Source organism: Glandiceps talaboti, chromosome 12, assembly GCF_964340395.1.
Source record: "Glandiceps talaboti chromosome 12, keGlaTala1.1, whole genome shotgun sequence".
Lineage (NCBI taxonomy): Eukaryota > Metazoa > Hemichordata > Enteropneusta > Spengelidae > Glandiceps > Glandiceps talaboti.
The window spans coordinates 16,517,433-16,542,638 of NC_135560.1; the positions used below are offsets into that span (position 1 = coordinate 16,517,433).

Sequence of the window (25,206 nt, forward strand, 5' to 3'; positions counted from 1 at the left end):
GACCCAAGTGAAACGATTTCTTCTGGCTGATTTCAATACACATCATAATAATCTTGAGGATTGACAAATAAAACAGTGGCACAAACTGGGCTTGATTTACCCCGGCCCTCCTTTGCAATTACTGAAGGCTCCCTAACCTCGGACCTTCCACTGTCAGCTGACTGGGCGACGAATATGACATATCTATACAGTTGGTAAATATGTGTTTGACAATAATGAGAGATCAAGTATGGAACAAATAACAGGTGCAGTCACCTCCATGAGTCAACGAACCAGTTCTTGTTCTTAACTGGGCGGGCATTTTTTGATCGGTAGCGAGAGGGGAGCCAACAATAAATAATTAAAGCGGGGGTGTGGGTAGGTAGGTCGGTAGATTTAGAAAAAAGAAACACATTTTGTTTTGCGCAATATTTTCGAGCAACGCCGTATTTCATATTGTAAATGGAAAGAGCGTTCAGATATCTTCAGAATAAATATATCAAAGTAGTTGATAAACTAAGTATGAACTTTGACATTCATATTTCGAATTCACTGATGTACAAACAGAAAAGTTAATTATTTTCATGACATGCTAACATTGTTTTTGTGTGTTTATCTGTCTGCCTGGTAGGTTTTGGGAAATTCAAGGACGGCAAGCAAACTAATCCAAAATATTAAACTACTACATCCTCATCCATATGGCTAGGTGTGCTTAGAGCATACAGAAGATTGTTATCGCCACAGTTATGCGCAGTGCACTTCAAACGTTAAACTTTGTAGAATTTATCGGACATAATGATATAAATCATGTATATTGACCTCCACGTGTACTTTAGCTTTGCTTGGGTGGCCACGGTGAAATTAGATCACCTGACGACTACTACTAAATATAGTGTTGTACGTTGTTGGAGTGAATGGTGGGAAATTATTGGTTGATATTGGCTTTTATAACAGGTGAGCAGCCTAGAATTTATCCTTGGAATGATAGATCTTTAGATAGTACATAGACCCTTCGCTGGTGGAGGGTCTATGGATAGTAATATAAGTGAACAGACACATATTCCTATTACTACAACAACAGAAACCACACGAGTCGGAGTTTTGGTGTTACTAAGTGACATGCTCTCCACAACTGAGGCACGATTTGAAAATATGTCTATTTTAATTAGACATGTAAGGCAGGGAAGCTTTGAACAATTACATGTATTTCGGAAATTACCACATACACACATGTTAAAATGCTATCAGACATGAAAAGGGACACGGCACAGGCATTTGCTTCCGGAGTTATGTCTCTGAATATTTCTATCAGAATACAGTAAAATGTCGATAATATCGTTAATATTGATGTACTTAACCAACTATATATGAAAGGGGTAAAATTACACTTGTTTCTGTGATCGCGCAGGTTTACTCACCATGAAAGAAGACACAAGGTATGAACTTAACCAACTATATATGAAAGGGGTAAAATTACACTAGTTTCTGTGATCGCGCAGGTTTACTCACCATGAAAGAAGACACAAGGTATGAACGGCAGCCACCATTACCGTACATAAACATGGACTTTCAACCGGCCGTTCTACTGGGCAAACATTTCGAAATTTTTACCTTTCGTACGTCTCTTCCTAGTTTCCAAATTTCCTAAGTTTTGTTTTGTTTTGTTTGTCACACGGTTCCTGAGTGCACTGTGGTACTAGACACTCCGAATAAAATATCCTTCCTATTCCACTTTGTAAAATCTGGCCCTCCCCGATATGACACCCGAATAATTCCATGCCTTCCACTCAGTGTAATTACTGAAGGCTCCCTTAATACAGTATAGCTACCTTGTCTGTGACAGTATATAGTTTCGTATTCCTGCTTATAGAAGGAGTTGTGTTCCTTTTATTGGACATTTTCAGAATCGAGTCCCAACTTACGTAGTCTCCAAACAACACAGTAACGTAAAGTAGGCTAATAAAGTCGAATCAATTGACAGACAATGATTTGTAATATCAACAAAACAAATGTTCGTGCGAAAAAAACTAATTTCTATTAGTAAAGTTCATGTTGTTATTGACACATTTGTATCATTATTTTTATGCTATAAATCAATGTTTTTATTCGTAAATTTCATGTTACTATTCGTCAATGTCTATATGTGCTTTCATGTATTTGTTCGTCAAAAGTATAATTTATATTGCTATTCGTTATACCTTACGTCCACACATGCTATATGATCCTTGTCTGTGTACCACCCTATTTCAGTTGTACCACAGACAAAGGAGAATTTTCTTCCTAAGTTGTTTGTGGTTGTACACAAGAGCGTTATAGCAGGGACGTATAAACAGTTTACATATCCCTGGTTAATTTATAGTGAGTCATTTGTGATATGCAAATTAGGTCTAGAAATTACAATTTTGGTGAAAAACATATATCTTGAAATTAAACTGCATGGTGAATGGGGTTGAAACTTGGTAGAGTGATGTTTCTGGAGGTGTTATTCTGCCGTTGTTGTTGAAAACAATATATTTGACACAATTGGCCCTAGCAACCATGACCAACCCCCCAGCAACAGTGAAATGATGATGCATATTTACAAAGATAACAAAGGGATGGGTAAGTAAGTGAATGCAGCTTCAAAAAATGTAGGCAAATATGCCTAGCAACAGGACCACAACCATAGGAATAGTTACATGTAAATGATGGTATATATTGCAAAAATGAAAACTGGGAAGTGTAGGAAAGTTAAGAAACATTCGAAAAATGTATGTAAATAGGCTAAGCAACAAGACCATGCCCATAGCAACAGCCAAATACAGTTGTGCTACATTGATGCTATTTTGTGTAATGGTGACTATAATACAAAAGTACAATATTTTACCAACTTTCTGTGCGAAATATGTTCTATAATGTGTGTGAGTCATCATGTGAAACCACTAACCACTTAATTACTTTGCTAAAACAAAACTACATAGTGGAAGGGCTGAACAGCCGAACCACTTCTACACGTTACAAAAAAAACAAAAAACAAAACAAAAACAAACAAAAAAAACAGTGGAGCTATTCTGACTGATAAGTTGCTTGTACAGAAGGTAAAAATGGAATAATGTTGGTAACATTTTGACTTCTATTTCAGAACTTTGCCTGGAGACCCAAGATTATATATTTTTTATTTTACCTCCTTTGTAAACAAGCTAACAGCGTATATTTAAACAGTTTATTACCAATGCACATTTCATGTTAAATGCATATTGTTGATAAAATAATTATTATTATTCACACATTTCTCAGGAAAGTGCCTCTGGAAATTCCAAAAATATTTAGGAAGCTGACGGCACAACAATTCTCACGTAACTTTTATTGTCATTGACCATATGTTATCCATATTTCCAATCCAGCAAGATTGTTTTGTGTCCACATTGCTCAAAGAAAGCATTGTGTAATGCAGGACTGTTTGTCAATCAAGTTGCTGTTCATCGAGTAGCAACATGAATGATCATATCACATTTTATAACTGAAATCTGAAACTTGGCAAAAATCTTAAAATAAAATGAAAATAATCATACATCGATATTCGCAAATTATTTTTATTTATATCTTTTTATTTGGAGGTTGTCTGCAAGACTGCAGATGTCGTGTACACTTGAGCAGTGATCCTGCCATCTTTCCTGTGTGTACGTCAGAGTCAACCAGTCTACACCAAGCTTCAGAATCACTGTCTCCTTGTTGCTACGCTTCCATCACCGGACCATTATCATGCCATGTGCACAGACAATTTTCAAAATAGCAAAACATAGGACTATGTTAACGATATTTATGTCAGTGGTACTCCTAACTATTTTGCTATTGGCTACAATCACCAATTCCTATACAACTAATATTAACCTTACCAGGATACCAGCATACTTTCCAAGGTATGATACCGTTATATTATAATTGTGTTATTTTTTATTGAGGTTCAGTAGTGTTATAGGCATGGCAAAGTGTCTGTCCACCTATCTGACTGTCGAGATCTGCCTGTCTGTCTGTCTGTCTGTCTGTCTGCAATGTACATGTGTTTAATTAAGTAAAGTCAAAACCCACTGGACTGAGTTCATATCACACTGTACTGAATGTCTGCCTTATTTGTAGTGAACTTACTGTATAACTAGAAACCATATAGGGACTCAATTCAAGTATCTATCCCAGTATTATCAGGTGTAAGCTTTCTTTTTAAGACTTTAACCCTGATGTTGATCCTCAGGATCTAATTATCAAAACCAAGCCATTTCTTACATATCACAGACACTTTGTGCCCCGGTAGTATATATTTGTTGCTAACAATTTATCATGCCACCATTCTCACATAGAACAAAGTAATTAAGGGCGACTGTGTCTTCTACAAAGATTTTTAGTAAATGTTTCCTAATAATTTCACAACCAGACATAAATGTTTGCATCTATCAGTTCATTCATCACAAATGATGGTGTTGCTTATGATTGTCTTTTGAATGGCTAAGTAAGGCTTCTGAAGGTCAACTGAAGGCCTTCAAAAGGCTAAATTAGCCATCATATTTGGTATGTGAGTGCAAAATGGCCACCCAATACAAATATGTTAATCTCAAAATATCAATCCTTTCAGGAGGGCATATACAAACTTATACCTTGCAGAAAAATATCCTTCATAACCAATATGTATAATCAATATGTACCAGGCACTCAATTAAGAGTATGTTTATAATAATTGGTGTATTCTATACATTCTTCAAGGCCATATTTTTAGGACAAATGGGAATATTAATGACAAATTTTTGTTTGTATCATATATGGTTTCTACCATAGGAAATCTCAATGTATTTTTTTCACGACTGATAGATTGTTCGTAACTTTTTATGTAGATAAATATGATAGCAACATTTTATCCTAGCAGGTGAAGTGAATAAAGAATGCATATATTATTCAATACTTTGTTCCAGATTCATGAATGTTACACCAGCAAAAGCTTTCAGTGGAGAGACTGGTAATAAAACTACAGTCAAACAACTAAATGATTCCATATCTCTATCAAGGTAAAATACAGATTTCTAAACTTCTCAGCAGAGCACTTACCTAAACCACCATCACTGAGCATGTCTTAATTCTCAAGGTGAAAAAATAAACCACTAACAATTGTCATTAGTTCAGTTAACATAACAATATGATATAAGCAAAACATTGTCTGGCTCAATAACAATCTTACCAACAGTGCTACATTTTATCATCTGGCTCAACAGAAATCTCACCAACAGTGCTACACATTTTATCATCTAGCTAATCTTACCACTAGACAGTGCTACATTTTATCATCTGGTTCAACAAAAATCTTACTAACAATGATATACTTTATCCTCTGGTTAAATAAAATGTTACCAACAGAGATGTGTTGAGCACGATGATAAAGTGTAGCAATGTTAGTAAGACTTTTGTCGTGCCAGGTGATAAAATGTTACTATGTTGATAAGATTTTATTGAGCTAAATATTTTGTTTCAGGTTTAGTGATTTTCATTGTAGTTAAGTGTGTTTACATTTATCTGATTTTAAGAAAAACAAATATTTTCTGAAAAGAAGGGAAAAGAATAATTAGGTGGCTGAAGTTTAACTAAGAATGTTTCTGTAAATTTAACCCTCGATAATATAATATCATTTGCAGTGATTTTGAATTGATCATATATAACCCATTTGTACTTGTACACAAACAGTATCACACGTGAACATACAGAGGACATGGATATATGTATCAATGTGACACTAAAATACCAACCTATGATGAAAGAAGAAAATATCAACAAATTAACAAAAGCTATTGTAGAAAGCTTACATCTGCCATGGAAACAAAATGATTCCAGCAGAGACAAAATACGGTAAGTCTATTAAGAGAACTAGTCCAAAAGAGAACAAACTATTAAGTTAAAAACATGGACTTTGACTATGTTGTTCACATTATTTTTTCAAGTGGAGAAACAGTAAAGTTGTTGTTTTTATCATTGACTATCCAAAATAAATAGCCCTTTCTCATCCATCATGGCAACTTACACAATAATACCCCAGCATACCTCCAACCCATAGTTGCTATGAAAAAGTAATGAAAAAGGCAGGGCCAATCTAATCATGTGCAAGGACTAACAATACTAATATATAATAATATAATAATAATAATGTTGCTTTTTATGTAGCACTTTTTTGTATTTAAAAGCTTTTTATTGGAGCATAAAAAGTTATACATAACAGGTCTTGACAGTATCTGGATAAAACACAAAAGGATTTCTTTATGTAGCACTTTCCCACTCTGTGCTCAAGTGCTTTACAATTTTCCATGTTGTTTCCTGTAAGAAGTTGGTTAGCTAGTAAGGCAACCATTATATATTTTTTTGATAGTATTCAGTTCAATAGTTATAAATTGTGGCATATGCCAGAATTTTGCCTCTGGCACAAAAAGCTCAGATTTTTGTAATACGCCATATTTGCATTTCCAAAGTTCCAGCTATTTCATAAGTGCTGATCACAAGATGATGACCAAGATATAGCAAAATGAGGGTTACAATTGGGTCATTACTGCTGATTGTATGGTAGTGCACAAAGTGGTAAAAAATATGTGTAAAAGAACTCAATGTGTTATTAAAAAACTAACACAGCAGTGGTTAGGCATACTTGTTACTAATAAAACAGTACAGTTTGAACAACATGGAAATTCAGAGTTAACTTTATATCTGCATGATGTCTTCACAATACAGATTCAACCATTCTGGCATTCACTTCCTGCCCAAAAATGACTTGTGAACAGCATTTATCTCTTGTGTTGAACCAGATTGTTCAAATGAAATAAATCTTTTATTTATTTCTTTAGTAGTTGGAATATGGCATAGTATTGATTGCTTATTTGCAATAAATAAACCAGTAAACACAAATAAACAATCATCAATGCATAAATGAAGAATATATGACACAAAATAGAAGTAAATACAATATTAAAAACAAAGTTAGCAATGCATTTTCTATTGAAAGAAATTCTTGCTATGTACAAATAGTTGCTCTTTAATAGTATTGTTGCAAACTCCTTGATTACTATTGCAGAGTTTATGAAGAATGTTATAATTAAAGTTGCTGTGATGGAAAATCGATTGCATATTTACAAATGCAAATTACAGTACAGTTTGAACAACATGGAAATTCAGAGTTAACTTTATATCTGCATGATGTCTTCACAATACAGATTCAACCATTCTGGCATTCACTTCCTGCCCAAAAATGACTTGTGAACAGCATTTATCTCTTGTGTTGAACCAGATTGTTCAAATGAAATAAATCTTTTATTTATTTCTTTAGTAGTTGGAATATGGTATAGTATTGATTGCTTATTTGCAATAAATAAACCAGTAAACACAAATAAACAATCATCAATGCATAAATGAAGAATATATGACACAAAATAGAAGTAAATACAATATTAAAAACAAAGTTAGCAATGCATTTTCTATTGAAAGAAATTCTTGCTATGTACAAATAGTTGCTCTTTAATAGTATTGTTGCAAACTCCTTGATTACTATTGCAGAGTTTATGAAGAATGTTATAATTAAAGTTGCTGTGATGGAAAATCGATTGCATATTTACAAATGCAAATTTGTACTTGTAGAATGAAACGTTTTTGGAAGTGAACAAGACAGAAAAAAAAGACTGATAGATATTTTCATTTGTAACTATGAACCAAGAGTCCATGGACATTCATTCTCAGATTACTTATTGACTATTATGTTTATTCAATTCATATTTTATCACAGAAAAAAACTAACGAAGGTGTCCACTATTCAGGAGCAATTCAGCTTAACACAACAGAATGTCAAAGTGGGAACACGGATAAAAACATCTATTAATAACAGACCAGTATCAATAACAAAATTCGTGTACGCCTATCTATCCAAGGTAAATTGGTCTTAGACTATGTCCTCTTCTTTTATCATATGTTTAATGTGGCATAAGCTGTTAGAGTTTATAAGTTATTTTGATAATCGTGCAAAAAATTAAATGATACAAAATCATGAATTTCCTCTCAAGAACCCAAATTTAACGACACCTTGATTTCATATAGTGGTATTCTACATATCTTTAATATAAAAGTAAACTAAGCAAATAAAAGTAATATCTTTCACACGAAAACTTCAAAGAGACACTAATTATGTATTCTAAGAGATAATTTAAATTCTCATGAAAGAATTTTTTTGATCATTGAAAATATTTTCTTTAGTACAGGAGATTCAACATTACTTTTTCTACCAATAAACAGAAGGAATTGTTTGGCAGGAAGAAATTTAATTCATGCAGTGTTGTTGGCAGTAGTGGGATTCTACAAGGTAGTGGATGTGGACAACAAATTGACATAGCAGATGCTGTTTTCAGGTAGGATAATTATGTAGTGTACAATCTGCTGGCAGTGAATATCTGAACAAGACTTTCATTATCATCTTTGGATGGGAGAATTGGGAGAGATGAGAGCACCACATTCAGCAAAAGTGATGGCAAGAAATTGCAAGCCTCTCCATCCATCTGTGATGCTAAGGCATAACATGATAGGTATTACAAAATGTTTGGGTCATTACAAATGGGACTTCTCTGCATTACTGTCATAGAGATCTCGAATCTATTTTTTGTGTCAGGTCGATTTGTGAAAGGCCAAAATCCATAAACTTGAATCAGATCACAAAGTTCTATCACTACAGAGATGAAATAAAATCCTGAAAAAAGAGGTGGAAATGACTGAAAATGTTGAAGCTACAATAGTATTAAGAGGATAATTTATTTTTGCTGTTCAAAATAAACCTATGCAACTATGGATAACCTAGCTAAACATTTGTCGGAGGAAATAAATCATTAAAATTTTGGGGGTTTCAGATTCAAATTCCACCGATACTAAAGCACCTATATTCCTAGAAATAAGATTAAAGTGATCATATGGATGAGGATTGGGGTATTATTTTTGGATTTATGATTTATAAAATCATTTTATCATGGCTTCCTACCTGAAAAATCAATGTGAAATAATATATGCTAAGTCCTTGTTTGTAACTCAATAAATTACGAAAGTCTAATAGATGTGTAAGGTCTTTGTTATTGTACATGTACAATAACAAACTTTGTTACACATTGTTTAGCATTTTGCAATGCCTTGAGTTACAAACATGGACTTTGTCCTATCTCATGCTGATTTTTCACGTACGAGGCCATGATAAAAATTGTTTTATGAATTAAAATTACCAAAATAAATACCTAATCCTCTTCCATATGGCCACTTTAAGACCACAATCAATACACTCAGTCAGTCATTCGTTTAATTTATAAATTAAGGTAGGATATAATGATAGCATTTGTGAAAGTAAAACGTCCAATATTATCATTAATAGATTTTAGTCTCTCTTTTTTCAGATTCAATGTTCCACCAAAAGAACCTTACACAAAAGATGCTGGAAATAAGACCACAATCAATACACTGAATAAATCAATCTATGCATCAAGGTAAAATGTACAATTTACTTATTGCCTGGCTATGAAGCACTTAGGTAGACATCCATTACCATGTGGGCTGTTATGTTGTAACTATTTTCCGAGGCTGAAAGCCAGAAATAGTTGTTACATAACAACACAAGGGGTAATATGACATCTACTAGTGCCCGAATAGGGCAAGACAATAAGTGCTTTATAACATATCACATTCTCAGGTACAGACATGTATTCTTTTTCATAACCAAAGCAAATCCCTGTTAAGACTTCATTGCTACATGGATAGTGCCCTAGGGACAATAGAATGCAACTAGTGCCCCTATATGCACATTTTATTAGATGTATTGTACCATAGTATGTGTACAGTTACATAAATAATTGCTTACTAACAGATCTTTCAGTACTGTTCAGGGTATATGATATTATGGCTAAGTCATTACAGCTAACAAAACATTTGCAAGAAAGACTTTCCAGTTACAGCTTGTAAAGCAGCGTTGGAGAAATTGTAATCAGAAAGACATCAGTGACAGTTCAAATGTACAAATTTAACCAATAGTTACAACATACAATCCCTGTTCTATATTTTGCCCCTTTTGGCAGGTATAGCTCACTGAAAACACCTGCAAACAAAACCAAATTTGTAAAAGACATGAAAGCAGCAATTCAAGATGGGTTCATTTGGATGCCTGATTTTTCCTTACCTTTTATAACATCCGCAAGTAAAACAGCCTACTCTTTGCTGAGAAAGAATGGTTTCAAAATGGTCTTTATGCATCCTAATCATTTCCGAGCAATCAACAATGTTTGGAAACCTTGGGGAGTTGACAAACGTGTATCAACTGGTAAGTTGTACTATATGCCTTAATTCATGCATGGACATCATTGCTACCACCAAACTAGAGAGTGTATACAGTTTCAATTAAGCAGCACACTATGTTTTTACGCCTCACATATTTTCCTTACGACTGACACACAGACAAAATACAAACATTGATGTCTGCCTGCAAGTAACTGAGTAACTTATTAGATCAATATCACTGTCGGGTGAATCAATCAAGGAAATTAAAACTCTAATTTACCTTCATTGGCTTGGGTCTTGGCAACCATTCATATGCATTGCATATATGCATTGGAACAATGAATATTCATGACTCCTAACTGCCTTCAGATAGATTTAGTCATGAATTTTGTGTAGTGCAGATTCAATATTTTAACTTTTCCATTTTTTTCCAGGCTTTTACTTCATCAGTGTGGCGATAGAGCTTTGTGATAACATTCAAGTGTATGGATTTTGGCCTTTCAAGAATAGACCTGACAATACGACAGTTCATTATCACTATTACAATAACATGACATCTAATGGCCATGACTTTTCACATGAGTTCTTAATGCTATTTGAACTTCATCAACTCGGGGTGCTAAAGTTGACAGTTGAACCATGTAAATATCAAAAATAGCATTGCGTTGTCGCACAACTTCATGTTGAGGACAATGATAGATAATCATTTTTTGAAGATTTAAAGTTGTAACCAAAACAAAATTTTCATATTCAATTTCCATCATAATAATCCAGCCATCCTACGTTGGAAGTGTACTTAATCAAGACAATTATAGCAACATCCTAATCAAACTTTAAAGTGATGTGTCTACAAGGATTTGTACTTCTTTATTTTTCAAAATCAATTTGGTACCAAGTCATACCAATGTAACAGGTTTAACTTTCTTGGTTGTCTCATTGTAATATTTTAAATGCCAGCTACATTCAGTTTAGGGACCGGTCAGTTTCTCCAGCCTGGGGGGGGGGGGGCGGTGGATTCTTAAATCGGGCCGACAAAAAGTCACTGACCCCCCCCTCCCCCTATCTGTAAAACCCAAAACAGGCTGACCCCCCTATCACTTAATTCTAAAACATGATGACCCCCCCCCCCCCATATGATATTCGCATGAGTGACAGATATTTTTTGATCGTGACTCAGTGTGGACTGCTTGACTGTCTTGCATCTACTTTATAAGATCCCGGGTTAGCACTATCATAATTATAATTATTGACTACACAGGGTAAATATATTTGAAAAGGAGTTTAATTATAGCATTTTGACAGTGAAAGGTAGGGGGAAAGCTTGAGAAGGGGATATGTACAGGTGTCATGGGGGGGGGGGTCCTAGGGGGTCTCCCCCTAGAAGCCCAGGAGGTTTTTAACTCTGAAAAGTCAATTTTCAGACTATTCAGACAATTTTACAAATCATTTCCAAGCTTCACAAGACAGCACCAACATGTAAAAAGCAACTACATAAGGTTGAAATATTTTTGAAATATAGTTTGATAGGATCTTGACAGTAAGAGGTAGGGGGGAGATCTTGAGACTGGGATGTGTACACCTCATGGGGGGGGGGGGTGTCCTAGGGGGTCTCCCCCTAGAAACCCTGGAGGTTTTTTCCCTGAAAAGTCAATTTTGAGACTATTCAGACCCTTTCAGACAATAATTTCCAAGCCTTACAAGACAACACCAACATGTAAAATACAACTACATAGGGTTGAAATACTTTTGAAATATACTTTGATAGCATCTTGACAGTAAGAGGGGAAGAGCTTGAGACTGGGATATGTCCACCTCATGCGGGGGTCTGAGGGGGTCTCCCTCTAAAAGCCCTGGAGGATTTTTACTCTTATAGCCAATATTTACGCTATTTAGACCCTTCAAGCAATAACTTAATCCATGCTTTACAAGACAGCAAGTATCAGAAACTATTCTTTATAACTTACACTAAGGGTTGAAATATGTTCTTAAAAAGTTAAATGGCATCATTATATACATGTAGTAAAGGTCAGCACATCTACTGGTAGTATCATTGGTAGGGGAGATTTGGAGATTAAGGCAATTTTAGACTATCTTGGCAAACATTTCACATCTTGAATAGACAATATCATCTCAAATTAGAATAGGGTGAAAATATTTAAGAAAAGTTTAATACCATTATGACAGTAAAAAGGTTGTTGGTGCATCTGATTGTTGGTTGAATGCACGAGTGACCTCTGGGGGTGAGGAAGTCCTTGGGGTTTTCCCCCTGGCAGATATGGAGTTTTTTGCTTGAGATACTAAGGCAATGTTTAGGTTATTCATAACCTTTGAGGTAATATTTCCAAGCTTCGAAAAGCTAACCTAAATGTATGTTTTAAATGAGTTTCCTATATCACATAAAATAGACATGTAACATTAGTATAGGGGCATTAATATATGTATAATAAAGTCACCGGTATGTTAGAGAACTTTAGGTGGTCATACCTACTGTATAATAGAAACTGGAATCTGATGAGATGTGGTGATTTGTAGTGTCAATAACATGACGAGTAGAACAATTTAGATTAACTTCATTTATAAACTATCTATGAAAATTGCCATTACGAAACCTTCAAGTTCACTTTTGCCCCAAACTGCAATATAAGTGAAGCATTGATTGTGAAACAGCCAAGCATTTACATGACATGTCCTATAACTAGTGGGGTAGCTAGGTAATACATGTATATGTATATGTATATGTATAGTTATGTTTGAACTAATAAGTAATATTAAAGAATTCATGTAAGAAACAGGGACAAGAACAAATATTGACATGTACCACATTTCAGACAAGGCTATATGCCATTGTAGAAAGGATTTTTTTTCTTCCATCACAATTTAAAACACAATGACCCCCCCTATCCACAATTTTCAAAACAGCATGACCCCCCCCCCCTACTGCCAATTTCTAGTAGAGCTGAAACAATCATTTGCCAAGAACAAAAGAATGATACTACATAACACATGTGGCTCCACTGATAATATAACACTAATGCAAGATCCTGGCACTGAAACTCTGGACTTTAAGTTGAGTCAATATATATACTGCTATCAAGTTGTGTGAATATGTATATGCCCCTGAATTCTGTCCGTGTAGTAATGGAGTTCTAAATTTCAACCGCTGAAACCTTACTCATCACCAATCTTCTGGATATCAAATAGGCCTGCTCCTACTCCAATATCTTCCTCTTTCAATTCATCAGTACGATTAACTATAGTTGCACCACATGCCCTGAAATGTCACACAAGAAATACAGGGTCATGGAAAGTGGGTTTGGAGTTAGTCATTTTCACCTTTGTGCAAAATTTGAGTGAAATGTTTTTTCACCTTTGCACAATGTTTGAATGAAAATACAATCTACGTTTTTCATCTTTGCACCAAGCTTGAGTGAAATAAGTTTTTCACCTTTGCACAAGGTTTGAAAGAAAATGCTGCACAGATAATATAGCCAGAAGTGATGGAAAGTGGACTTGAAGATTGTGATGTTGCATATTTGTATCAAATTTCAATGACATAAATTTGAGAGGATGTGAAACAATTCACATCTGTACAGGGAGAAGCAATGGAAAGTAAATTTCAAGTGTTATGTTCCATCATTGTGCAAAGTTTACACGTAGGAAAGAAGTATTTGTACAAAGGAGTTCAGGAAAGACATCAAAGGTTATTTTAATAGTCAATCAAATCTCAGAAAACACATTCATCAGATATCCATCACTCTCAAAACATCTTTCATTTTCGTCAAACATACATGCACACAAATGATTGCAAACAATCTTTCCTGTGAACAATTCACTGTACACATACCTACCAATTCTGTTGTTGTTGTCTGACTTTCTGACTCTTCTAACAGCTGTGATGTTAGCCTTGACTAGGTAATGCTGGGCTAAATCAGATATACCCTTCTCTGTAAATACTACATCAGGTTTGAATCGGATGATGTCTTCACAGATCTTCTGTACATATTCCTCTTTCAGTTGAAGGATGCGTGAGAAATCTGTGTCTCTCATCAATTCTAAATTGCCCAGTCTACAAACAATATGGAGAAATTTGGATATTATCAGAAACAATACCAAAATCGCACGAGTATATTGAGACATGTAATAATGTGCAATATATATCTATACCAAATATTCAGACCAGAGTCAAATGCATAGGAGTTTATCAAGTGTAATAGGATTTCCCTTACTGAGTTATGGAGGGTGGGGGTGGGGAGGGGAGGGGAGGGGAGGTTGATAATAATGTTAATGTCAGCAAAACACTGGAGAAAGAATTCTAAAAGAAATAAGTGTTTACAAACCTGTATTTCACCTTTCTTGTATTCAAGTGAGCAATCTAGCAGTACAATCTTGGGGTTTTCAATTCGTCGTTTCATACGTGGATGGGTAACATCTTTGTTAATCATAACACCACGAAGTACACAAGAATCATCAATAACGCCACCTGGAACCTATAGAAAATAACAACAAAGTAAAAGTTGAGGATTTTGACATGCTTCTATAAACAAACTGGCACCAATGATGTTTAAGCATAATTGACTATAGATTTATTACTAGCCATTTACTCAGTTTGTTGTCTAAATTACGCATGGTAAAAATTGATCAGATCATCTTAATACGGAACTTGCAATCCAGAATGAGCATGCTCAGACGCAAAGGACTATAGGATTATCTGTGGTTATCGTAATACCTAATCTGGAGTTACTGACAAAATAAACCTCATACAATGGTCAGGGTAACTATGAATGAGAGTGACGAAGAGTGTAAGTCAGTTCCAAATTGAAGGAGCTGTGTAAGAAAAGGAACACTCATCAAGCTTCTCAATGGCAAATGGTGTCATGAGGATGTGGATGTTGGAAGACGACCTAAGTTGTACTAAACAAACACAATTTTTAGAGAAGTTTGTTAGTGATTTTTGGTTTTGGTTGATGTCTATTTCAGGTAAATGTTAACCAAAATGGCCTTAAATTCACATTTTGACATAAAGACGTGTTTGAAAAGATTTGTAAATGACCAATATTGTTTAACTATCTTTTCTCATGACAGCATTTACTTGAACTCTGTCTGTCTACCATATTTACTAATAGGTAACTCTTTGGTACTCTGCTGTACTACGCCCCTTGTTGGTGTTTAACTCTTTGATACTCTTCTGTACTATGCCCCTTGTTGGTGTTTTCATAAGTGTCTGCACCACCTACCAGGTAGAGAGAGAGGGCTATGTCATCAATGATTGAAGGCTTGTCATGATCAAGAGTTCTCGCATGTACGTTTTTTTGTGAACAGAATATACAATTGCATACATTTTGTAAATAAAGTACATAGAACCTAAATGACATTATAAAGAGTGTCGTCAATAATACTACATGTATGCCAAGATTATGCAACCCATAACACCTGTCATTTCATCGTATGCCAATATTATGCAACCCATAACACCTGTCATTTCATCGTATGCTAATATTATGCAACCCATAACACCCGTCATTTTATCATATGCCAAGATTATGCAACCCATAACACCCAAGTCATTGCATCATATGCCAAGATTATGCAACCCATAACACCCAAGTCATTGCATCATCTGCCATTGTCATTTGTAAATGTTAATATCAAAGGTGAAATAAAAGTGTTATTACTTGAGAAACTATGAGCCTGATCACTAATTATGTAACCAATCTGGAAACAGTTATCACTACAGAGCAGGTAAATGGGGGAGAACCCTGATTAGTAATTTGCTGAAATCATAGGTTGGAACCAACTACATGTACCGGTATTCTCTAAAGGCCGAGGGGAACCCTGATTATTAGGTGAAATCTTATTAGGGTGGGACCCACTACTCTAAAAAGCTCTGGTTAGAACGTACCCTGATTATTAAGAGAAATGATAGAGTGGAACCCACTACTCTATAATGGTTTGATGAGAACCCTGATGGTCTGGTGAGAACTCAGGTGAAATTGGTTGAATTTGTGGTCTGTGACATACTGGATTAGATCACGTGACCCAAGTGAAACGATTTCTTCTGGCTGATTTCAATACACATCATAATAATCTTGAGGATTGACAAATAAAACAGTGGCACAAACTGGGCTTGATTTACCCCGGCCCTCCTTTGCAATTACTGAAGGCTCCCTAACCTCGGACCTTCCACTGTCAGCTGACTGGGCGACGAATATGACATATCTATACAATTGGTAAATATGTGTTTGACAATAATGAGAGATCAAGTATGGAACAAATAACAGGTGCAGTCACCTCCATGAGTCAACGAACCAGTTCTTGTTCTTAACTGGGCGGGCATTTTTTGATCGGTAGCGAGAGGGGAGCCAACAATAAATAATTAAAGCGGGGGTGTGGGTAGGTAGGTCGGTAGATTTAGAAAAAAGAAACACATTTTGTTTTGCGCAATATTTTCGAGCAACGCCGTATTTCATATTGTAAATGGAAAGAGCGTTCAGATATCTTCAGAATAAATATATCAAAGTAGTTGATAAACTAAGTATGAACTTTGACATTCATATTTCGAATTCACTGATGTACAAACAGAAAAGTTAATTATTTTCATGACATGCTAACATTGTTTTTGTGTGTTTATCTGTCTGCCTGGTAGGTTTTGGGAAATTCAAGGACGGCAAGCAAACTAATCCAAAATATTAAACTACTACATCCTCATCCATATGGCTAGGTGTGCTTAGAGTATACAGAAGATTGTTATCGCCACAGTTATGCGCAGTGCACTTCAAACGTTAAACTTTGTAGAATTTATCGGACATAATGATATAAATCATGTATATTGACCTCCACGTGTACTTTAGCTTTGCTTGGGTGGCCACGGTGAAATTAGATCACCTGACGACTACTACTAAATATAGTGTTGTACGTTGTTGGAGTGAATGGTGGGAAATTATTGGTTGATATTGGCTTTTATAACAGGTGAGCAGCCTAGAATTTATCCTTGGAATGATAGATCTTTAGATAGTACATAGACCCTTCACTGGTGGAGGGTCTATGGATAGTAATATAAGTGAACAGACACATAGTCCTATAACTACAACAACAGAAAGCACACGAGTCGGAGTTTTGGTGTTACTAAGTGACATGCTCTCCACAACTGAGGCACGATTTGAAAATATGTCCAATATTTATTAGACATATAAGGCAGCGAAGCTTTGAACAATTACATGTATTTCGGAAATTACCACATACACACATGTTAAAATGCTATCAGACATGAAAAGGGACACGGCACAGGCATTTGTTTCCGGAGTTATGTCTCAGAATATTTCTATCAGAATACAATAAAATGTCGATAATATCGTTAATATTGACGTACTTAACCAACTATATATGAAAGGGGTAAAATTACACTTGTTTCTGTGATCGCGCAGGTTTACTCACCATGAAAGAAGACACAAGGTATGAACGGCAGCCACCATTAACGTACATAAACATGGACTTTCAACCGGCCGTTCTACTGGGCAAACATTTCGAAATTTTTACCTTCCGTACGTCTCTTCCTAGTTTCCAAATTTCCTAAGTTTTGTTTTGTTTTGTTTTGTTTTGTTTTGTTTTGTTTGTCACACGGTTCCTGAGTGCCCTGTGGTACTAGACACTCCGAATAAAATATCCTTCCTATTCCACTTTGTAAAATCTGGCCCTCCCCGATATGACACCCGAATAATTCCATGCCTTCCACTCAGTGTAATTACTGAAGGCTCCCTTAATACAGTATAGCTACCTTGTCTGTGACAGTATATAGTTTCGTATTCCTGCTTATAGAAGGAGTTGTGTTCCTTTTATTGTACATTTTCAGAATCGAGTCCCAACTTACGTAGTCTCCAAACAACACAGTAACGTAAAGTAGGCTAATAAAATCGAATCAATGTGACAGACCATGAGTTGTAATATCAACAAAACAAATGTTCGTGCGAAAAAAACAAATTTCTATTAGTAAAATTCATGTTGTTATTGACACATTTGTATCATTATTTTTATGCTATAAATCAATGTTTTTATTCGTAAATTTCATGTTACTATTCGTCAATGTCTATATGTGCTTTCATGTATTTGTTCGTCAAAAGTATAATTTATATTGCTATTCGTTATACCTTACGTCCACGCATGCTATATGATCCTTGTCTGTGTACCACCCTATTTCAGTTGTACCACAGACAAAGGAGAATTTTCTTCCTAAGTTGTTTGTGGTTGTACACAAGAGCGTTATAGCAGGGACGTATAAACAGTTTACATATCCCTGGTTAATTTATAGTGAGTCATTTGTGATATGCAAATTAGGTCTAAAAATGACAATTTTGGTCAAAAACATATATCTTGAAATTAAACTGCGTGCATGGTGAATGGGGTTGAAACTTGGTAGAGTGATGTTTCTGGAGGTGTTATTCTGCCGTTGTTGTTGAAAACAATTTGACACAATTGGCCCTAGCAACCATGACCAAGCCCTCAGCAACAGTGAAATGATGATGCATATTTACAAAGATAACAAAGGGATGGGTAAGTAAGTGAATACAGCTTCAAAAAAATGTAGGCAAATATGCCTAGCAACAGGACCACAACCATAGGAATAGTTACATGTAAATGATGGTATATATTGCAAAAATGAAAACTGGGAAGTGTAGGCAAGTTAAGAAACATTCGAAAAATGTATGTAAATAGGCTAAGCAACAAGACCATGCCCATAGCAACAGCCAAATACAGTTGTGCTACATTGATGCTATTTTGTGTAATGGTGACTATAATACAAAAGTACAATATTTTACCAACTTTCTGTGCGAAATATGTTCTGTAATGTGTGTGAGTCATCATGTGAAACCACTAACCACTTAATTACTTTGCTAAAACAAAACTACATAGTGGAAGGGCTGAACAGCCGAACCACTTCTACACATGTTACAAAAAACAAACAAAAAAAAAAACCAACAAAAAACAAAAAACAGTGGAGCTATTCTGACTGATAAGTTGCTTGTACAGAAGGTAAAAATGGAATAATGTTGGTAACATTTTGACTTCTATTTCAGAACTTTGCCTGGAGACCCAAGATTATATATTTAAGCAATAACCCCCGCCGAAGGCGGGTAAACACGAGATTTTGGTACAATTCGCGACATATAGCACGAGCCGAATGGCGAGTGCTATATGGAGCGAATTGTACCAAATTCGAGTGTATACCCGCCTTCGGCGGGGGTTATTGCTATTATATTATATCAAAATATGTGTCTATTTCTTCTAAATGTGATTCTGTGGTTATTTATATGCCTGAAAAGGCGAATTCGCTCGTACAGAAAAAGATCGTCGGTAATAGATCGTCGGGAACGAGCATATATTTTGATGAGTGGATACGTTCACGTCGCCCATACACACACACTGCATGAACACAAACCATACACTGCATTGCATTGCATTGATAAATTACTTTATTTACATCATATAATGCTAACGAAAACGCGTTGAAAACTAGAGCAACGAAGAAAACGGGACAAGAGGTCAAAGAAAGTAACAATTTTGTTTGGATATTTACATAAGAACAATACAATCTTGTACACTGCTAAAAATAGATGTCTCGGCGTTGAATCAGTTGAATGGAGAAAGCTCGAGGCAGTAAATCAGAGACGCGACGTTACACAGTCTACTTTAATTTAATGGTTAACAAATTGAACATTGACTGAACCTGAAAATGTACAGTTTTGAAATAATCCTGACGCACTTGACTGATGGTTAAAAGTTAATTATAAATTGGTGTTGCTTGATTCAACGAGAGCAGGACGCTGACGGCTCGTTGCATGGGAGAACTTGTACGTTATCAGCCATGGCCAGTGATGTTGAAGCCACTGATCGATCGTTGCTTTCGATCGCAAGGTCATCAGTGGAATTATTTGGACTACTGTAACCCAAACTATTGTACAGGATACCTGACATACCTTTACTCTGAGGAAGTGTTAACTTATTTGGTATAAGAACGAACACTAGCTTCTTTTTTGTGAGTACTATTCATGTGCTAGTTTAGGGGCCCATTTTACCACTGCCAGCCGTGGTAAAATGGGATTTTACCACAGTTATTATCCAATCAGAATGGCCCATAGTAGCATGATATAATATAATTTTTATTTTACCTCCTTTGTAAACAAACTAACAGCGTATATTTAAACAGTTTATTACCAATGCACATTTCATGTTAAATGTATATTGTTGATAAAATAATTATTATTATTCACACATTTCTCAGGAAAGTGCCTCTGGAAATTCCAAAAATATTTAGGAAGCTGACGGCACAACAATTCTCACGTAACTTTTATTGTCATTGAACATATGTTATCCATATTTCCAATCCAGCAAGATTGTTTTGTGTCCACATTGCTCAAAGAAAGCATTGTGTAATGCAGGACTGTTTGTCAATCAAGTTGCTGTTCATGTCTTTGGGAGTAAGGTTTTCTTAGTAATAGCATTTTCCAGGTAATTGTCTCCATAAAAAGAGAAGCAACATGAATGATCATATCACATTTTATAACTGAAATCTGAAACTTGGCAAAAATCTTAAAATAAAATGAAAATAATCATACATCGATATTCTCAAATTATTTTTATTTATATCTTTTTATTTGGAGGTTGTCTGCAAGACTGTAGATGTCGTGTACACTTGAGCAGTGATCCTGCCATCTTTCCTGTGTGTACGTCAGAGTCAACCAGTCTACACCAAGCTTCAGAATCACTGTCTCCTTGTTGCTACGCCTCCATCACCAGACCATTATCATGCCATGTGCACAGACAATTTTCAAAATAGCAAAACATAGGACTATGTTAACGGTATTTATGTCAATGGTACTCCTAACTATTTTGCTATTGGCTACAATCACCAATTCCTATACAACTAATATTAACCTTACCAGGATACCAGCATACTTTCCAAGGTATGATACCGTTATATTATAATTGTTATTTTTTATTGAGGTTCAGTAGTGTTATAGGCATGGCAAAGTGTCTGTCCACCTATCTGACTGTCGAGATCTGTCTGTCTGTCTGTCTGTCTGTCTGTCTGTCTGTCTGTCTGCAATGTACATGTGTTTAATTAAGTAAAGTCAAAACCCACTGGACTGAGTTCATATCACACTGTACTGAATGTCTGCCTTATTTGTAGTGAACTTACTGTATAACTAGAAACCATATAGGGACTCCATTCAAGTATCTTCCCCAATGTTATCAGCTTTCTTTCAAGACTTTAACCGTGATGTTGATCCTCAGGATCTAATTATCAAAACCAAGCCACTTCTTACATATCACAGACACTTTGTGCCCCGGTAGTATATATTTGTTGCTAACAATTTATCATGCCACCATTCTCACATAGAACAAAGTAATTAAGGGCGACTGTGTCTTCTACAAAGATTTTTAGTAAATGTTTCCTAATAATGTCACAACCAGACATAAATGTTTGCATCTATCAGTTCATTCATCACAAATGATGGTGTTGCTTATGATTGTCTTTTGAATGGCTAAGTAAGGCTTCTGAAGGTCAACTGAAGGCCTTCAAAAGGCTAAATTAGCCATCATATTTGGTATGTGAGTGCAAAATGGCCACCTAATACAAATATGTTAATCTCAAAATATCAATCCTTTCAGGAGGGCATATACAAACTTATACCTTGCAGAAAAATATCCTTCATAACCAATATGTATAATCAATATGTACCAGGCACTCAATTAAGAGTATGTTTATAATAATTGGTGTATTCTATCCATTTTTCAAGGCCATATTTTTAGGACAAATGGGAATATTAATGACAAATTTTTGTTTGTATCATATATGGTTTCTACCATAGGAAATCTCAATGTATTTTTTTTCACGACTGATAGATTGTTCGTAACTTTTTATGTAGATAAATATGATAGCAACATTTTATCCTAGCAGGTGAAGTGAATGAAGAATGCATATATTATTCAATACTTTGTTCCAGATTCATGAATGTTACACCAGCAAAAGCTTTCAGTGGAGAGACTGGTAATAAAACTACAGTCAAACAACTAAATGATTCCATATCTCTATCAAGGTAAAATACAGATTTCTAATCTTCTCAGCAGAGCACTTACCTAAACCACCATCACTGAGCATGTCTTAATTCTCAAGGTGAAAAAATAAACCACTAACAATTGTCATTAGTTCAGTTAACATAACAATATGATATAAGCAAAACATTGTCTGGCTCAATAACAATCTTACCAACAGTGCTACATTTTATCATCTGGCTCAACAGAAATCTCACCAACAGTGCTACACATTTTATCATCTAGCTAATCTTACCACTAGACAGTGCTACATTTTATCATCTGGTTCAACAAAAATCTTACTAACAATGATATACTTTATCCTCTGGTTAAATAAAATGTTACCAACAGAGATGTGTTGAGCACGATGATAAAGTGTAGCAATGTTAGTAAGACTTTTGTCGTGCCAGGTGATAAAATGTTACTATGTTGATAAGATTTTATTGAGCTAAATATTTTGTTTCAGGTTTAGTGATTTTCATTGTAGTTAAGTGTGTTTACATTTATCTGATTTTAAGAAAAACAAATATTTTCTGAAAAGAAGGGAAAAGAATAATTAGGTGGCTGAAGTTTAACTAAGAATATTTCTGTAAATTTAACCCTCGATAATATAATATCATTTGCAGTGATTTTGAATTGATCATATATAACCCATTTGTACTTGTACACAAACAGTATCACACGTGAACATACAGAGGACATGGATATATGTATCAATGTGACACTAAAATACCAACCTATGATGAAAGAAGAAAATATCAACAAATTAACAAAAGCTATTGTAGAAAGCTTACATCTGCCATGGAAACAAAATGATTCCAGCAGAGACAAAATACGGTAAGTCTATTAAGAGAACTAGTCCAAAAGAGAACAAACTATTAAGTTAAAAACATGGACTTTGACTATGTTGTTCACATTATTTTTTCAAGTGGAGAAACAGTAAAGTTGTTGTTTTTATCATTGACTATCCAAAATAAATAGCCCTTTCTCATCCATCATGGCAACTTACACAATAATACCCCAGCATACCTCAAACCCATAGTTGCTATGAAAAATAGTGAAAAAGACAGGGCCAATCTAATCATGTGTAAGGAGTAACAATACTAATATATAATGATAATATAATAATAATGTTGCTTTTTATGTAGCACTTTATTATTGTATTTAAAAGCTTTTTATTGGAGCATAAAAAGTTATACATAACAGGTCTTTACAGTATCTGGATAAAACACAAAATGATTTCTTTATGTAGCACTTTCCCACTCTGTGCTGAAGTGCTTTACAATTTTCCATGTTGTTTCCTGTAAGAAGTTGGTTAGCTAGTAAGGCAACCTTTAGATATTTTGATAATATTCAGTTCAGTAGTTATAAATTGTGGCATATGCCAGAATTTTGCGTCCGGCACAAAAAGCTCAGATTTTTGTAATACGCCATATTTGCATTTCCAAAGTTCCAGCCATTTCATAAGTGCTGATCACAAGATGATGACCAAGATATAGCAGAGTGAGGGCAAAAAATGGGTCATTACTGCTGATTGTATGGCAGTGCACAAAATGGTAAACAAAATATGTGTAAAAGAACACAATGTGATATTAAAAAACTAATAAGGCAGTGGTTAGGCATACTTGTTACTAATAAAACAGTACAGTGTGAACAACATGGAAATTTAGAGTTAACTTTATATCTGCATGATGTATTCACACTACAGATTCAATCATTCTGGCATTCACTTCCTGCCCACAAATGACTTGCGAACAGCATTTATCTCTTGTGTTGAACCAGATTGTTCATATGAAATAAATCTTTTATTTATCTCTTTAGTAGTTGGAATATGGCATAGTATCAATTGCTTATTTTGCAACAAATAAACCGGTAAACACAAATAAACAATCATCAATGCATATATGAAGAATATATGACACAAAATAGAAGTAAATACAATATTAAAAACAAAGTTAGCAATGCATTTTCTATTGAAAGAAATTCTTGCTATGTACAAATAGTTGCTCTTTAATAGTATTGTTACAAACTCCTTGATTACTTTTGCAGAGTATGTGAAGAATGTTATAAGTTGCTGTGATGCAAAACAGATTACATATTTACAAATGAAAATTTATACTTGTAGAATGAAACGTTTTTGGAAGTGAAACAGACAGAAAAAAAGACTGATGGATATTTTCATTTGTAACTATGAACCAAGAGTCCATGGACATTCATTCTCAGATTACTTATTGACTATTATGTTTATTCAATTCACAGAAAAAAAATAACTAAGGTGTCCACTATTCAGGAGCAATTCAGCTTAACACAACAGAATGTCAAAGTGGGAACACGGATAAAAACATCTATTAATAACAGACGAGTATCAATGACGAAATTCGTGTACGCATATCTATCCAAGGTAAATTGGTCTTAGACTATGTCCACTTGTTTTATCATATCTTTAACGTGGCATAAGCTGGTATAAGTTTATAAGTTATTTTGATAGTCGTACAAATTTAAATGATACAAAATCATGAATTTACTCTCAAGAACTCAAATTTATTGACACCTTTATTTATTTCATTTAGTGGTATTCTACATATCTTTAATATAAAGTAAACCATAGACCCGTTGGTGGAGGGTCTATGAGTAAACTAAGCAAATAAAAGTAATATCTTTGACACGAAAACTTTGAAGAGACACTAATTATCTCTTCTAAGAGATAATTTAAATTCTGATCAAAAGAATTTTATTAATCGCTGAAAATATTTCCTTTAGTACATAAGATTCAACATTAATTTTTCTACCAATAAACAGAAGGAATTGTTTGCCAGGAAGAAATTTAATTCATGCAGTATTGTTGGC

General features: G+C 34.8%; 1 protein-coding gene across 1 annotated transcript; it reads left to right on the plus strand.

Annotated features, from left to right (window-relative positions):
* Nucleotides 1–3,720: 3,720 nt before the first annotated feature.
* On the plus strand, nt 3,721–10,930 carry LOC144443006 (alpha-N-acetylneuraminide alpha-2,8-sialyltransferase-like). The gene is made up of 8 exons (XM_078132380.1): nt 3,721–3,878; nt 4,920–5,012; nt 5,683–5,844; nt 7,760–7,901; nt 8,224–8,375; nt 9,399–9,488; nt 10,074–10,315; nt 10,707–10,930. Exons 1-8 carry the CDS (start codon nt 3,721–3,723, stop codon nt 10,928–10,930), a joined length of 1,263 nt encoding a protein of 420 aa, XP_077988506.1.
* Nucleotides 10,931–25,206: the final 14,276 nt, after the last annotated feature.